Genomic DNA, 17,198 nt, shown 5'->3' on the forward strand with positions numbered 1-17,198 from the left:
TCACATGTCTCCCCCCTGCTTCGCTCCCTCCACAGGCTCCCGGTCGCTGCCCGCACAGAATACAAAACTCTGATGCTGGCATTCAAAGCAACCAAAGGTATGGCTCCCCCATATCTTGCAAGTATGATCGAACCCTACAAACCCTCCCGCTCACTCAGATCAGCCAACGCAGGGAAGCTGGAAGTACCCTCACTAAAAACGCCGGGACAACGCTCCACACGTCCCAAACTCTTCTCCCTTCTGGCTCCAAAACTGTGGAATGCACTTCCCATTGCAGTCAGAACTGCAGCATCACTCCCAATCTTCCGCCGTAGTTTGAAAACCCACCTTTTCAGACTCCATCATGGCCCATAGCACTTACCCCACCCCCTTAGATAGCAATTCTGTAGACTTAGATAGCATTTGATACAGACTTATAGCATGTTATGTAAACAGCATAAGTGCATTGTATGTAGTCATAGCACGTCATAGTACATAATGTATATCATAGTAGTATAGATGTATAGCTTATATGTATAGTCTCATTATAGATATTCCACTGTTACTTTCTTAGCTTACGCATGTTTCATGATAAATGTTTTTATGTGATGTATTCCCCATGCTTTTTTGTTCTTGCTTAATGCAAGTCGCTCTGGATTAAGAGCGTCTGCTAAATGCCTAAATTGTAAATTATATGATTATTACTGCATCACTGTCGGGTGTATGTCCAAAATTGTAACTTTTCAGGAAAAGATTAAACTGTTCTCCAATGGATAATCATTTAGTCACAAGCTTGTGTTAATACTTTTCATTGGTTCAATAATCAATGTGTATAAAACCCACAGGCACACAAACATTTACACTACAATAAAAAAAAAACAGCAAACATAACATAATTGTTTTTGCTATTTGTGTGTATAATAAAAAAAAAACCCAAAACAAACATTAACTGAAATATGGAGTTACGAGTCAGGAAACGCTGTAATCCCGTTATTATCATTAATATTCATATTCTAATAAACATGCACCCAGGTGGGCACATTCCAGCGGTCGTCACTAACGAGCTCCATGTGTCCACATTTAGGTCAGGAGACCAAGAGGAATGTGAGGGCACGTGCACACGCACGCTCGCATGTGCACCATGCACACACACACAAGCACACGCACGGACAGCCTCTCACGTGCACCCACGCACCTACATGAACACATCCATCTGAGGTTAACATGCTGCAGTGTCCATTGCACAGTGGAATAGTGTGTGTGTGTGTGTGTGTGTGTGTGTGTGTGCGCGCGTGCGTGCGTGCGTGCGTGCATGCGCATGTACAGCAAAACATAGTCTCAAAGTCACTCTTTTTTAACACATAAACAAACAGGGTAAGGAGACGTCAACTTCCTGTTGATCCAACTAGTTTAATCAGGAAGAAGACCCAGTGAGATAAGATAAGGTTATGAAACATCCCTTCAGAGAAAAAAAAGGAAAACGTGAGTTTTCGGTACTAGTTCCTAGTTTCTATATATTGTGATGCCCTTGGACCCCCTGGAACCCCCCCACCCCCCAAGGACCCGTGGGGGTCCCAGGACCCCACTTTAAGAACCATGTATGCCCTTGTATTCATTGACCCAGCGGCCAGCAACAGCAGAGCGGGGGCAATGAATGTTTCAACTTGGAGCCAATTCCTCAACGTGATAATTAATCTAATTATGACTCATCATTTAATGTAATTATCGCGCTGAGGAAGGATCCAGATCACAGCTTGTTGCCACTGGTCATTACATAACTTTAAATGAGTGTTACTGAAAAGACACCCCATAAACCACATTGTAATGTGTGTGCGCGTGCAGGCACTTGTGCGCGCGCGGCGCACGTGCCTGTTGACTCGACTGTGTGTGTGTGTGCGTGTGTGTGTGTCAAAAGGGAGGAATGTTAATTTATGCATGCATCATAGCTACCTGACCAATGGGCTATCGCCAGGAAACAGAGACTAATTGAACAAATGAAGGAATTTCCTGTCATTAAATTATGTCATACAGTTTGAGACATGGATGGAGTAGGCACACACACACACACACACACACACAATAACATAACCCAACGCACCCTCAAAGCTCAGCAAAAACGAGAGGTAAGATGAAGAAAGGCGAGAGTGAGTGTGAGCGTGCGCGTGTGTGTGTGTGTGTGTGTGTGTGTGTGTGCACAATGGGGGAGCTTCCATTGGACAGAGGAGATGATTGACAGCTCCACTCTACAGCACAGCTGGTTAGAATCAAACGGCTCGAAGCCATGTCAGTTAACCTGGAGGCTATGCACGCCCGGACGCACACGCGCACACACACACGCACGCACACACACGCACACACACACACACACACACACACACACACACACACACACACACACACACACACACACACACACACACACACACACACACACACACACACACACACACACACACACACACACACACACACACACAGCACATATTCACAACTTGATTTCATCCACTTTAAACATGGCATGCTTAGTTGGGGGTATGTCATCGTAAGAAAATAAAAAAATAATAATAGTCTTTCTTATATAAAAATTGTGCAACTATAGCCAATCTACAAGCTCACAATGTGTCATACTCACTCAGTAATGAATTGACTGGCTCTGGTCATTTAGTTTCAGCTGCACTCTTCATTCATTGAAGTATAGTATGGCTGGCTTTTTTTGTTCTTCTTTTTTTAGGAGTATTTACAATTTTCAATACTTTTACTTCTACTTCACCAGTCTACATCTCAGAGGCAAATGGTACTTTTTACTACAATTATTGAACAAATTATTGAACAACAAGTTACTTTGTAGATTTTAAATACAGTATTATTATTACATTAACCACTTCAGCACTATATCGACTTCGTCTGACTGGAAATAGCTGATCTACAAGACCACAACGGCTCACATGAGCTATTTTCAAATTAAAAAAATATGAAATGGAAGATTTCTATATAGTATATTTTGATGCCAATACTTTTGTACTTTTACTAAAGTAAATTCTTGAATACCATACATTTACAAATAAATGCGAGTACTTTCACTGGTGGAAGGCGACAATCTGTCCAAATCTCGGCAAGTTGAAATGTGGACAAACGTGCATTCATCCACATTATCCAATTTACTCAGGATTACAATTTCCCAAAAGTCGTTCTATTTTCAGCACACTTTCTTGAAATGTGATTACAGTAAGTCTCTGCATGTAAAATGCAGTTAGATGAACACATTGTCATATGTTTATCCGTCACTGGTGTTACAGGTCTGGGACACTGTTGCCATGCAAGTCTGGGACTTTGGGCTTGTTTTCCAGTAAAGCCGCTTGTAAATAGTGGTAGTTGTGGGTTGCTAATTTAGGATTGCCTCCTAATGTTTATTACAACTTTTCCTTTTTTAATAGCAGATCTACAAGCTATTTTCAAATAGCTGTTGTAAATAGGGTTAAAGTGGTTCAACTGATTTTGATGCTGTATAAAAGTCATTTCGCTCTGTGTGTGCTCTTGTGCGCGCGCGCGCGCGAGAGAGAGAGAGAGACCTATAGTTGCTTATTTTGGGCTTGTTTTAGTTGACCCTTCTACTTGTTTAGAAAATCTGGCAACACTGGTCACTGAGTGTGAACAAACACAGTGGCACATGCAGGAATGATGTATGTGGTAATATGTATGGAATAAAACATCAATAACTCATCATTTACAGGCACATTTGAGCCTATAGTCTTCCAAACGTAAGTTAAGTCTTGGCTTGAGGACACAAATGTAGCTTATGGGTTGTGTTTAGAAGCAAGCAACTCTTAGAGGCTATTTTAACTCATTGACTGCTAGATTTAATTCGCCCTTTGATCTCCTGTTGCCAACATTGTAATCAATCCCATGTTAGTTTTTCTGCAGCCAAAATAATAGCGCCACCTCTAGGCCACAGGGGCGGCAGTGGCTCAGGGGTAGAGTGGCTGGTAGAGCAGCCGGATGGGCCATTTCGAGGCTCCCCCCAGAGTTATTGTCGAAGTGTCCTTGAGCAAGACTCTGAACCCCTAAGTGCTCCCGATTTTTTTTGTAATTTGGTACCTTGCATGGTTTCCTCCACCATTGGTGTGTAAATATGTGTGTGAATGAACCATTTACCATTTATTAATGAGAACTGCAGCGGACTTGAAGACATTTGTTTTGTTAAGTTTACAACCCGGAGGGGGGGGGGGGGGTCCATGACTACAGTGTAGTACAGTGCAAGGCTCTAGGTCTAGATAGTTACAGGTAAAAGTAATAAAGTAAAACAAATAAAATAAAAATAAAAGCTTTAATGCTTTGATTTTCATTTCCTTCACATTGTGGGTTTATTTCCACCAAAAAGAATCTCTCTTAAATCAGGCATGTAACCTGGACGCCTGTGAATCGGGTCCTTGTTTGTCAGCCAAGAGCAATAGATCTCAGAACCCGGTGAGAGCAGTGATGGAAGAAGTAAAAGTATCAATACCACAATGTAGAAATACTACTGTTACAAGTTAAAAAAGTCATGTATTTAAAATTCACCTTTGAAATTCACCAAAATTATTGGCATCAAAATATACATAAGTACCTAAAGGGTCTAGTTGTGTTTTGGATGGTGGTCTTCATGGAGTGTTGGCAGGTGATAACGTGTCTTGGCAGAAGCAACGCAGGCAGCCATGCATGTTGCAAGTGGTGTGAATTAATTTAAGCACATTTACAATAATTACTGTACAATTTTGAGGTATTTTGCATTTTACTTGAGTATTTCCAATTTTCAATACTTTTACTTCTACTCCACTACTACATGGCAAATATTGTACTTTTACTCCGCCACAATTATTTGTATTATTATGACAAAACATACAGTAACCACTTCAGCCCTATACATTTTAGCCATTTGAAAATAGTTCACAATGTGTCGCGATGCAACATATTGTGAGATTGTACTGCTATTTTCAACATATTTTTTATACATTTGAAAACTTTACATCAGACATTCTGCACATTGAACTCGTACTTTCTACTTTTGGTACATTAACTACATTTTGATGCCAATACTTTTTATACTGCAGTATTGATACTTTTACCTAAGAAAAAAAGAATTGAGAACTTTTGTCCATGCACCACTGTTTATGAAACATGCAGAACATTTACTACCAGCATGCTAGCTTTGGGAACAACTCCACATGATACCCTAACAGTTTGGAATTACACTGAAAGATGGAAAAACATACTTATGTTAATGTTCTTCCATATTTACAGTAGGCTAACCAAAGTGCTACATTATACATTATTATACATTATCATGCCAGGGGATAAAATAATAGTTTTGACTTGACTTGTAACCTTGCCTATCCTTGCGTCATTTGGCTGTACATGCATCCTAGCCTGTCCTTGCCTCTACAGATCCTAAACCTAAACCGTCCTTGCATCCTAGCCAGTCGATCCTTGCCGCCCTGTACTATCAAAAAACATGAAAATATGTGAAAACTATGTTTCATAACCTTTAAAAAATATATATAGTTTGGCAAAACAGCATGTTGTGATGGATGGTGTTGTTGATGTTTGAGTTGGATAAAACATCATCTTCGGAAACCAACTGAACCCTGTACTTTCCTTGAAACACAAACAAGAGATAACTCAGCGACTTATTTTGGTGAGTTAAATGTGACTGTGAAGAATGTGACTGAGGTTAAGATAGGATTTCATATGCAAAATCATACGTTCTTGTGCTTCTGCAAAACACGACACCCATGTCACAATAGAAGACATATTTTGTCAGTTTTCACAATCTTTTGGTTTTCGTGGGACAAGAAGGGATGTAGTTTGCTGCTCATCTGTCCATCAATTTGAAATTATTCTTTAGTGATTGTTTTAAACTTCCTGAGAGTGGCTTTAGTTTATCAAATGGGACAACATGCTTGATTTACTTCACTGGTTCTCAACCTGTGGGGGGTCCCCAGATGATTTGCTTAATGTGCAACATTGTTTTGTAGTGTACAGTATCTGTACATTCCTTAAATTGTCACTTTGTGACAATTTTTTAAGACCTTTTCCATACCTCCAAAATGAAAGAATGAATGAATAATACCATTACTGCGTCAAACGTAATCGACGAACTATGCTATAACACAATTGTCAAACATGTCAACAGACTGTGTTGTGAGCCTGTAGATCGACAATTTTCATCTCTGGAACACAGGAACACAAAATGTAATGCCTCAACTCAGGGATTGTTTGGGAATCGTGGCCTGAAAAGATTGAGAACTACGTGATTTATTGAACTGACTCCGTGGGAATAATGCTGCTAACACCACCCACCAGGAACTGCCAAGTAACTTACACTAAAACACTGAGATTTATTTAGCAAATAAAGTCTGACCCAGTTGTGTGGTACATGAGATGATCCGCACAAACACTATCCAGGGGTCTGGCATGAGAGTAGTGACACCAACAAATCCTACATTTCACACAGATATGGGACATTACATTTTCACTACTACTTAAACATGTGACCCACTGTTTGGGAAGCACAGCTTTAAATAGCATATTGTATGTATAAAGCCGAGAGCGGTGTGTCTGTGGCTCAGGGTGAAGCCAGGTGGCCGTTTTGGAACAGATCCACTCGTTGGCTTCAAAGTGACGTATTCAGTCACATTCAGACCCACAGTTCTCACAGTTCCACCCATGGTCGCTCGGTTTACCAGAAAAACCCTTTTTCACCCAAACCCTCTCCTTTCATTTCCACTGCTCCGTCGCAGCTTTGACGTCACAGGAGAGACGAGAAATAACGCCACATGCCTGCCTCTGCTCCTCTCCTGTGGGTGTAGTGGACCAAGGAGGCGGGGCGGCGGCCATGATGAATTGATTGGATAATTGGGACCATACGGGAGCATTCAGACGTGATTATGGGATGGCATTTTTCTTTTTGTCAAAGGTTACCATGGTTACCACCATGGCTAAATGCACGCGGATGGCATCAACCTTGTGTCCCAGAATTCTCTTTCTGGACAAAAAAAGCGCTGCCTCAGTGTAGTTAATTAGGTTAGGTGAAAAACCTAGACGAGATGTCTGCAAAAAAGAACGCTGTAAGGATTCTTTCTAGTGTGTGTGTGTGTGTGTGTGTGTGTGTGCGCGCGCATGCGTGCTTGTGACGGTCTGCGCCATTAAGAACAAAGCTCCTTTGTTTGCTGCAAATTAGCTTATTGCGCAAAGCGGCTCTGTGCATGTAATCACATCTGTTGTTGTCGAGTACAGTTCACAGGTAAAACCATGTCTCTCACTACCATTATGTCTAATTCACACATGCAGCGGTGTCGCTTACTGTCACAAACCCATTTTCAGAATATCACCATGAATGGTAAATGGTGCATTTATATAGCGCCTTTATCCAAGGCACTTTACATAGATTGTGAATTACATTCACCCATTGCAAGGCACCAACCTGCACATTATGGGTTCAGAGTCTTGCTCAATGACACTAACTCTGGGGGAGCCTGTGATCGAACTGGGCTGCTGTACCGGCCACTCTACCACTGCCGCCGATTGATATTGTTGGTGTCCGGCAGAATCCCCATTTCTCCATATTTTAACTTTTTGTGTTGTGTTTTTCTTTTTTTTTGCGTAAATGAGTGTCCTACTTGATCATACCACAGCGTCACACAAAAGCATCGAAAACAGCAGATCTACAAGCTTGCGTTTCAAGCTTGTCGATCTGCTACTTTTTAACCCATTCTGACCTGAGATCAGATTCATACGAGGTTTCCACTGGACACACACTGGTCTGATTAACCCATTCTGACCTGAGATCAGATTCTAAAAATGTCAGTCGTTCTTCGAATTTTTCAAAAATAGCAGACCTACAAGCTCGTATCGCGCCACTCGGTGGCGCGATATGAGCTTGTAGATCTGCTATTTTTCAATAGCTAAAGCATAACATGATGCCAACACCAAAATGGGTGCCCGGTCAGAATGGGTTAATTTGAATCCTGCAAAGTAACAGTTTTGGACATGCTGTATGATGTTTCCACCTGACAGAGACCATACTGAAGGACGTATGTCTGTATGATGTTTCCACCTGACAGAGACCATACTGAAGGACGTATGTCTGTATGATGTTTCCACCTGACAGAGACCATACTGAAGGACGTATGTCTGTATGATGTTTCCACCTGACAGAGACCATACTGAAGGACGTATGTCTGTATGATGTTTCCACCTGACAGAGACCATACTGAAGGACGTATGTCTGTATGATGTTTCCACCTGACAGAGACCATACTGAAGGACGTATGTCTGTATGATGTTTCCACCTGACAGAGACCATACTGAAGGACGTATGTCTGTATGATGTTTCCACCTGACAGAGACCATACTGAAGGACGTATGTCTGTATGATGTTTCCACCTGACAGAGACCATACTGAAGGACGTATGTCTGTATGATGTTTCCACCTGACAGAGACCATACTGAAGGACGTATGTCTGTATGATGTTTCCACCTGACAGAGACCATACTGAAGGACGTATGTCTGTATGATGTTTCCACCTGACAGAGACCATACTGAAGGACGTATGTCTGTATGATGTTTCCACCTGGCAGAGACCATACTGAAGGACGTATGTCTGTATGATGTTTCCACCTGACAGAGACCATACTGAAGGACGTATGTCTGTATGATGTTTCCACCTGACAGAGACCATACTGAAGGACGTATGTCTGTATGATGTTTCCACCTGACAGAGACCATACTGAAGGACGTATGTCTGTATGATGTTTCCACCTGACAGAGACCATACTGAAGGACGTATGTCTCAATAAGATTTAGAAAATGCATTAATCTTCCGTAGACCTGACTATTGTAACGGTGTCTTCACACTACATCAGGCAACTGCAGTTGATTCAGAACGCTGCTGCTCGACTACTTATACCAAGGAAAAGGATTCTGTTCGATTTCAGAGAGAGAGAGAGAGAGAGAGAGAGAGAGAGAGGCAAGTTATATCACTCTATTTAACTTCTTAGACTGGCACACTTTATCAAAATAGTACCGTTGGCTAATAAAGCTTTGAATGGTTTATCCAATACATACATGTGGGATCTTACTAGCACTATCGTGCTATACGCAATAGCACGATCCAGACCTCTCAGGTCGTCTGGGAAAGGTCATATCTAGAACAAGCTCCTAGAATCAGAACTAAACATGGAGAAGCAGTGTCCAGTTTGTGTGCACACAAACCCCCAGAAAACTGCAGGTCTTCTACAACTCTCTTTTAAATCAAAGCTGAACGACTTTTCTGTTTGCCGCTAGCCTCGGGGACTGCGGGCGTTCAAAGGGGGAAAAAAATGCCTGGGCAAGCCCAGCAGGAAGAGTGAACATAGGAGTGGGAGTGAACCTCGTATTTCGCTAACCAATAAGAATGCAGAGGGGTGTCACTCCAAATATGGTGACATCAGTGTTCTCCGCTGTGTGGTGGACCTTCGTGTGGCTCATAGGTTGGTGAACCAATAGGAAGTCGGCATCGGTTTTGAACGCTACTTTGATCCACCCCTCTATGCCTCTATGCCCAGATAAGCACAGGGCTAGTTTGCCGCTGACCTTTGGAAGCTTTGGGTTCTTGCACTATTTTATTTTATTTTCTATAAAGGGATAAATTGATTATTTACTGTACATTTTACAATTGCATTTGCTTTTGTGCATGCCGTACATACTACATACTATAGTTATACGTCGACACACGTACAGGTCTGGGTGTTAAACCAAGCGGAGCGGCCCCCCAGACATCATGGATGAGTTTCAGTGCAGACGTCGAAAACAAGCGAGACTTCTCTCTGACAGAATATCCGCAGGGAACAATCACTCCACATTCCACCTGTCTGAGGGGAGTTTAACCCATTACGACCAGAGGTCGATTATAAAAAATGTCTACTAAATCCTTATGTTATTATATCAGTGGTGCTCAAAACTTTTTCATGTCTAAGGACCCCCAAAATAAATATGTGTTTGGCCGCGGACCCTGCCATCTCAAAATATTTTGTTCCAGGGACCCACAGAAACAAAGAGTGAAGTAAAAAAAATAGATATACAAGCTATCTGCAATTTATATAAGTATAAAATAATGGTTTAAATATTTTAACACTCGCATATACACACTCTAGAGGGACATTTCACAGAAAAATGTGAGTTCACGCATGTGTCTGCCGTCTGTATAGGGGCAGGGGCTGCACATTATACTGAACCACTGTCGAGCCTGGATTTTTTGTCATTGATATAAACTGAGAAGTGGGCACATTCATTTACGGAATGAAGATGGCTGATTGTTTGGTCTGAGATGTGAGGTGTTGAACACTCCCAGACAGACAGAACCACTCTCCAGCGGAACATTCCACAGTAACGTGACCTCAAACACCTCCTGTCTTCACCAATCTACTCTCACATTTCAGGGGACCCCCGTCCCCCTACACACTGCCCTCCTGGAGTGCCTCTCTCTCCCCCCTCATCTTATCTGTGTTTGTCTAGACGAATGTCTAAACCCAATTATGTAATGATTGCAGCTACTTTCAACCATGGGCTTGGACATTCTTGCATTGACACAAGAAGGTTCCACATCTGCTTTCCATGTTGATTTTGAGAGGTGTTCTGTGATGCTGGGTTTCCACTTACACTACATGTCCCTCCATATACTGTAAGTGTGTTTGAAAGGTGTGTGTGTGTGTGTGTGTGTGTGTGTGTGTGTGTGTGTGTGTGTGTGTGTGTGTGTGTGTGTGTGTGTGTACAAGCGTGCGTGCGATGGTTGGAGGTTCCTCTCTCACTCGGATAATGATGTTTGGAAGATAATCTATCAGACGACAGTCGAGGGATTTAACTTAATAAAGAAAGACGAAGTGAAAGATGACAGACTCAAACGCTGGGAAAACTGGGGAGACCATTGCAATAAGGCAGAATTAAGTAGTCTCTAGTCTATACTAGCTGTCCTAGAACATAACAAACGTGCATTAAATAGGTGCTTTTAGACACCCACAGGGCATGGATTCTCAAACCTCTGTTTCAGAGACAAATTTAATTATTATCAATCCATTTTTATGTACTGTAGTATAATCTTGACCTGACCGCCATTGCAGCTGCATGGTTTATAATGATAGTCATCTGAAAGAGACATATACTGTAGAGGTGCGGAACAAACTAGCGCTGGAAACCGACGCAAACTTCCTATTGGTTCACCATTGTGAGCCCGCCTCCCTTCCCCCCGCTCCAAGACAGCCAATGACGAGAAAGTCATGAAAAAGTCTCAGCTAGTGCAACGACTGAATATAGACCAGCTTGCTCCACCAGCGGGTAAAAAAAAAAAACGAAAAAGAAAACAGTTGATGTTAGATATGAAAGGACTTACATAAATGCTCCTCTGCTGGTAGCGGAGGAACAGGTTGTGCATGATGGCTCCGTCATGGAGGTCCTCCAGACAGGCCATGTCCTCCACACCTCTGACACTGCTGGGGTCCATGGCCTGGACCTTCTGCCTCGTCAGCGCGTTCTGCTTGTAGGTGTACACCTGGGGATGGAGAGAGAGAGAGGGGGTAAGAGAGAGAGAGAGAGAGAGAGAGAGAGAGGGAGAGTGAGAGAAGAGAGGGGGGGGGGGGAGAGATTATTATACAATTTAGGCATTTAGCAGACGCTCTTATCCAGAGTGACTTACAATAAGATAGGTAAACGCACGCACGCACGCCGAAAACCAAGTCAATATATACAATGAGAATAAAATGCTAATATAATAGGGAACAATCCAATAGGATGGTCAGTCGAGCAGGGTAGTCTGAAATACTATTTCTGTATGATATCGTCTCTGTCGGGTTAAACATTCTAAAATAGCAAAAGTAGCAGATCTACAAGCTCAAAACATGTTGCCCTGTTTCGAGCTTGCAGATCTTTTGATGCTTTTGTGTGACACTGTAGTATGTACAAGTAGGACGTTAATAAAATAAAAAAACACATAAAAAGTTAGAATACGGACATAAGAGGTTTCTTCCCGACATATTCTACAGTTTGAGGAACAACAGGCTCCAGTGTTGCATACTGTAGAGTGGCATAGATGCATGAATGAACCAACTGCTGTGCGGGGTAAAGGTTATGAAAACATTTAGTGTCAAAACAAGTTCACTGTTCTTTAAAACAAGTCACCAGATTACTTTTTATTTTCCTTTGGACAACGTGTTTTAAAGTCAACATTCTCTCAGAGCAGAGGTCGATTAGGGGTCCTTTGCCAAATGTAATGGTGTTGAGTACATTTTGCTCAAGTTACTGTACTTGAGTACAATTTTGAGGTACTTGTAGTACATTCATTTTTGTATTTATACTTTACTGGTTACTTTGCAGATTGAAATTATATTGCGCTGCATCATCACAGCAATGGACTGTATTAAAGTGGCACCCTTTATAATGAATAAAATAATTCATCAATCAATCTGTAGGCTACGGTAGAGTATGTTAATACACTATAATAGACACAAGGATCTGACACGGACTTTGACCTAATGGTCAAGATTCAATGTATCCCCTGAGCAAGCAGGCCGGCTCTAATAGCTCAATGGTAAAACATTCTGAACTTGTGCAGGAAACCGGGTTGAAATCGGGGGTGGAAGAGGAAAGTGAGATATTGCAGATTTTAACACTGCTGCAACACTGTTGACTGATTGATTGTCATGACAGAGCCCTGAACAGTTTTTGTACAAAGTTTGATGAAGATTAAGTAGAAGAAAGTAAGCCTTGCCGAGCCATGAGGCCCACAGGGCAGGAGCCTATATCTCCTGTTTCTGTAGGCTAGTGTGAGGCAGCTTGAAGTACACCCCCCTGGACATGACGCTAGTATGTCACAAAGACTTACCCCAAATCAACCCTTGATGCTGAGTGCCAAGCAGGGAGGCACTGGGTCCCAGTTTTCTAGTCTTTGGTATGACCCGGCCAGGGATCGAACCCCGACCTCTAACCACAAGGCCACTGAGCTGGTTTGATGCAGATTGAAGCATCACAATGCTGGTGTGACCCTTGAACAGTGTTGGTTCCAAATGTTGGTGTGCCTCGCGAGTCCGGATGTTACGTTTGTGATGTCGACCCACAGTTCATCCATTAATCAGTGGAAAGTGCTTCTGAACATATTGCTTAGTTTGGCCAATTAAAATGCACAAATCTTAAAAAAAAAGGAACGTAGCCTATCTACAAACTCTCAATGTGTCGCAAACATGTTTTCCATAGAAGACATGCTGCAGGATTCTATGGAATCAGTCATGGCGACTGCAAACTTTAATCCACTGATGTCGTCAAAAACAGACAAATCATGGCTGCCGTGTCTGGCCAATGGTCAACAGTCATGTGTTTGCCTGTCACAGTGTCCCTCAGGTCACAAGCTGAGCACCAAGAGCTTTGAATAAACCTTTCTTCTTCCAAACTCAGCATTCTTTACAGTTTTTGGCTCACGTAACGAACGAACATCCATCCAAGACACACAAAGAGACCAGAAAACCGCCTGACCACGAGATATTTTTACAAGCGTCTTTCAAAGAACGTGATGTTTTCTGAAAGAGTTATTTTAAGATTTGAACGTCCGTGTGTCGACCGCGGCCATAAACACTTTGCCTCAAGACTGAGTGTTCCTGCCCGCCAATGACCAGGATCAATATATAACTCCATCTGTGAAGCCAGATTTTGGGACAGAAATAGGCAACCAGGTGAATCAAAACATTCACCTGGTTGCTTGTGCAATGAGCTTCTATTCTAGTTCTGCCAGGCCAGATCTGCTATTCTCAATTGAATCTTGGGGGGAAAAGTGTCAATTTATTTTGTATATATTTTTTAACATTTTAACAACGCAAATCTTTGCCACAAAATCTTTTTAGATGGGCCATGGGGGGTAGGGGGGGTCCGTGGACAAATTCATATTAATGCAGGGTGCCTTGCTTGACCTGAAAATAACATTAGAAAGAATCAGCAATGAAAAGAATTATAAAGAAATATGTAAATTCCCAAAGGTGGCATTCAATGCCGCCATTTTTCCTTTTTCTCCTTTGTACAAACGTACAGTATGTCTTTGTTGATTGTAATAATTGTTGTATTATTCTGTAGATTTGTTATGCTGTTCATGAATTGAATACAAACTGTAGGACCACAAACAAGCCCTTGATGACTCGCACGCACGCACGCACACACACACACACACACACACACACACACACACACACACACACACACACACACACACACACACACACACACACACACACACACACACACACACACACACACACACACACACAGTAGCCTACAGTACAGAGTAGCCGCTCTACACTACTACTGATACTGTACTAGTATGATCAAGTAGGGCATTCAATTATAGGGAAAAAACCCATAACAAGTTCAAATATAAGAGGTTTCTACCCGACAGCAACTCACATGTATGTTTTGCTTGTCAGACACTGTAATGTAGTAGTTTTGTCTTTAGCCTGCTGTTGATAAGCTATGCTGACACAAGTCCAGGGTCAAACTAAACTTACAGTCATTCCTGATATCCCAGTCCCAGACATGCAAGCTGTGTTTGTGTTTCAACACAGAGCTGTTAAAAAAACATAATCGAAGAGCTCCATTGCTACAGTAAGTGAGATTAGGAAATGAGACATCTGCACTACTTCTTGGTAATGTCACTCTGGCCTCGTCAAACAATCGGTGTCACTGAATGAAAAGGCTGTGCATTATCGTGATTATTGGCACGTCAGTGATGCGGTCGGGAACGAGGCACTAGCCATTACAGACTGATAGAACACCTACAGCATCAGGGTTTCTCAAGGTGGGTGCCATGGCACCCTAGGCTGCCGTGACCAGTCCAGGGGTGTCACAGAAGACAGAACACTTCAGTTCGACAACTTAGACCGTCTAGACTTAGTAAAACGGTTCTTGGTGCGCACACAAAGTATCTTCTTTTTTATTCCACAATTTTCTAACCCATTTTACTTCTTCCACCCGGTGTCAATTGTTTAAGCTGTAATCCTGGGCGCTTGGGAGAACACCGAACTGATCTCATGCTTCCTTCAATGCATGCAGTGAGCAGGTCGCTTCTTATCACCTGACAGGGGGTAGTTTCCCCGGTAGGACGTAGTTCCTTTCCCCTCCATCAGGCACCCCGGCTGACCAGGGGGAGTCAGTATAGAGAGCAGGATTACTGCTTGTTTTTTGTGAGAACACTGGGAGAACATGCAAACTCCACTCAGAAAGGCCCTTTATCCAACGTGTGCTGATGACGCACCCACATTCTCCGACGCTGCATTTGTCCATAACCGAGGACCTTGCTTTTCTGGACCTGCACCTGAAATATTTATGTCCTTGTATGCGTGGAGTGACATACATAAATTATTATAATGTGTGTGTGTTATGATTTGTCAAGGTCTCTCTCTGCCTTGCTCTTCCTTACCGTTTCTCTCTAAACTATGCACACACACACACACACACACACACACACACACACACACACACACACACATCTGGTGTGTGTGTAGTGTATAATACAGGTTTGTGTGTGTGTGTATAATACAGGTTGTACCAGGTCTGTTTTCAATCACCCCCCCCCCCCCCTTCAGATGATCTCCCAGAATCCTCAAGCCCTGTGCCATTCTGTCTGCCTGCCTGCCTGCTTACCATTGGCTCTGACACACAAACCACCTCTCAGCAGTTCAGTTGGTGGTTAAACGCCTTGCTTTTTTGCTCAAGGGCGACAGTAGCAGCCCACGGTGGGATGAAAACCATGACTCACTGGGTTTGATTCCAGCTCCTGGTAACAGTGCTACACATGAAGGTGTGGGGTTACAATCGCTCTAAACTACACAGACCTGAGGTCAGCCACGTGGAAGGCTTTTGGCTCTGGGAACACTGTGCCGAATCAGCCTTTTCCACAAAGGGAAACTGACCACAGACCTGTCACTTTCTGTGAACAGACGGAACGGCTCATTTTCACTGCACGCTAACAGAACATCGCCCAAAAATGCTCGACGCACTCCATCCTTGTTTGTCCATCGTTTTGACATTGGAAGCTAATGCTAAAGCTAGCGGTAACAAGAGACCAGCGGTTACATTATGGAACCCACCGCCTCCCTGCTTGGCACTCAGCAGCGAGGGTTGGATTGGGGGTAAGTGCCATAGGGCTGCCAACCGTCCCCCTGAAATAAGGAATCGTCCCTTATTTGGAAACTAAAAGACGTGTCCCTTATTGAACTGATAAGGCACTCACGTTGTTACTCATATGTGGGAATCAATTAATGACGCACATCGTACAAGTTAAAACAGCTTATATACACAGATTGTATTTTTCCCCTTTTTTAATCAACGTTTTCAGGCCTGAAACAACAGCTGCTTCTTAATACGGCACAGTTGAGAAGCACGAGTTAAAGGGGAATACTACTCATTTTCAACATTTTACAATGTCATTAATATATACCTGTTGTATATACCATTAATATATAGCTGTTGTGTGGAAATAATACAAATGTGTGATTCACAATGTTAATGATTGGAGTTGTGACGACACAACTAACGATAAATTCAGGTTCATTTACAAGCAGTAAAGATATTGGGGAGGAGATAGGTAGGGATTGGGTATGTCATGTCTCCAAACGGGTATAGGACTTGTTTATATAATACATGTACTGTAGGCCCTTGGGCTAATGTATATCAAACCACAAGCGTGTGTGTGTGTGTGTGTGTGTGTGTGTGTGTGTGTGTGTGTGTGTGTGTGTGTGTGTGTGAGACGTGTGTGTGTGTGTGTGTGTGTGTGTGCACGCACGCACGTGCATATGTGTGTGCGTGAGCATATGTGCGTACGTGCACATAGAGAGGGAGAACACCTGTTGATGTCTCGACCAACATATGTTGTCTTTTGTCTGAATGAACCTCCACAAGCTGATTCCTATACACATACATGCATGCGTGCGTGCGCAGGTACAGTATGTGTGTTGGTGTGGTGTGTAGGAGTGTAACAGAGCAAGTATTCTATCTGTGTGAGTGCATGCATGTGCATGTGCATGTGCATGTGCATGTGCATTGTGCATGTGTATGTGTATGTGTATGTGTATGTGCATGTGCATGTGTATGTGTATGTGCATGTGCAGGTATGTGTGTTGGTGTGGTGTTTAGGTGTGTAACAGAGCATGTCTGCCTGCTGTCTTCAGATCAG

At 42.7% G+C, this 17,198-nt stretch overlaps 1 protein-coding gene across 1 annotated transcript in view; it reads right to left on the bottom strand.

Annotated features, from left to right (window-relative positions):
- The window catches only part of myo10 (myosin X), a 158,221-nt gene that overhangs the window by 83,352 nt on the left and 57,671 nt on the right, over window positions 1–17,198 (bottom strand). Inside the window, exon 3 of the mRNA XM_080777446.1 lies at window positions 11,382–11,540. Within this exon, the coding sequence (XP_080633572.1) occupies window positions 11,382–11,540 (159 nt within the window). The remainder of the gene's footprint in view (window positions 1–11,381; window positions 11,541–17,198) is intronic.

The sequence above is a fragment of the Protomyctophum bolini genome, assembly GCF_963924005.1.
Source record: "Protomyctophum bolini genome assembly, chromosome: 12".
Classification (NCBI taxonomy): domain Eukaryota; kingdom Metazoa; phylum Chordata; class Actinopteri; order Myctophiformes; family Myctophidae; genus Protomyctophum; species Protomyctophum bolini.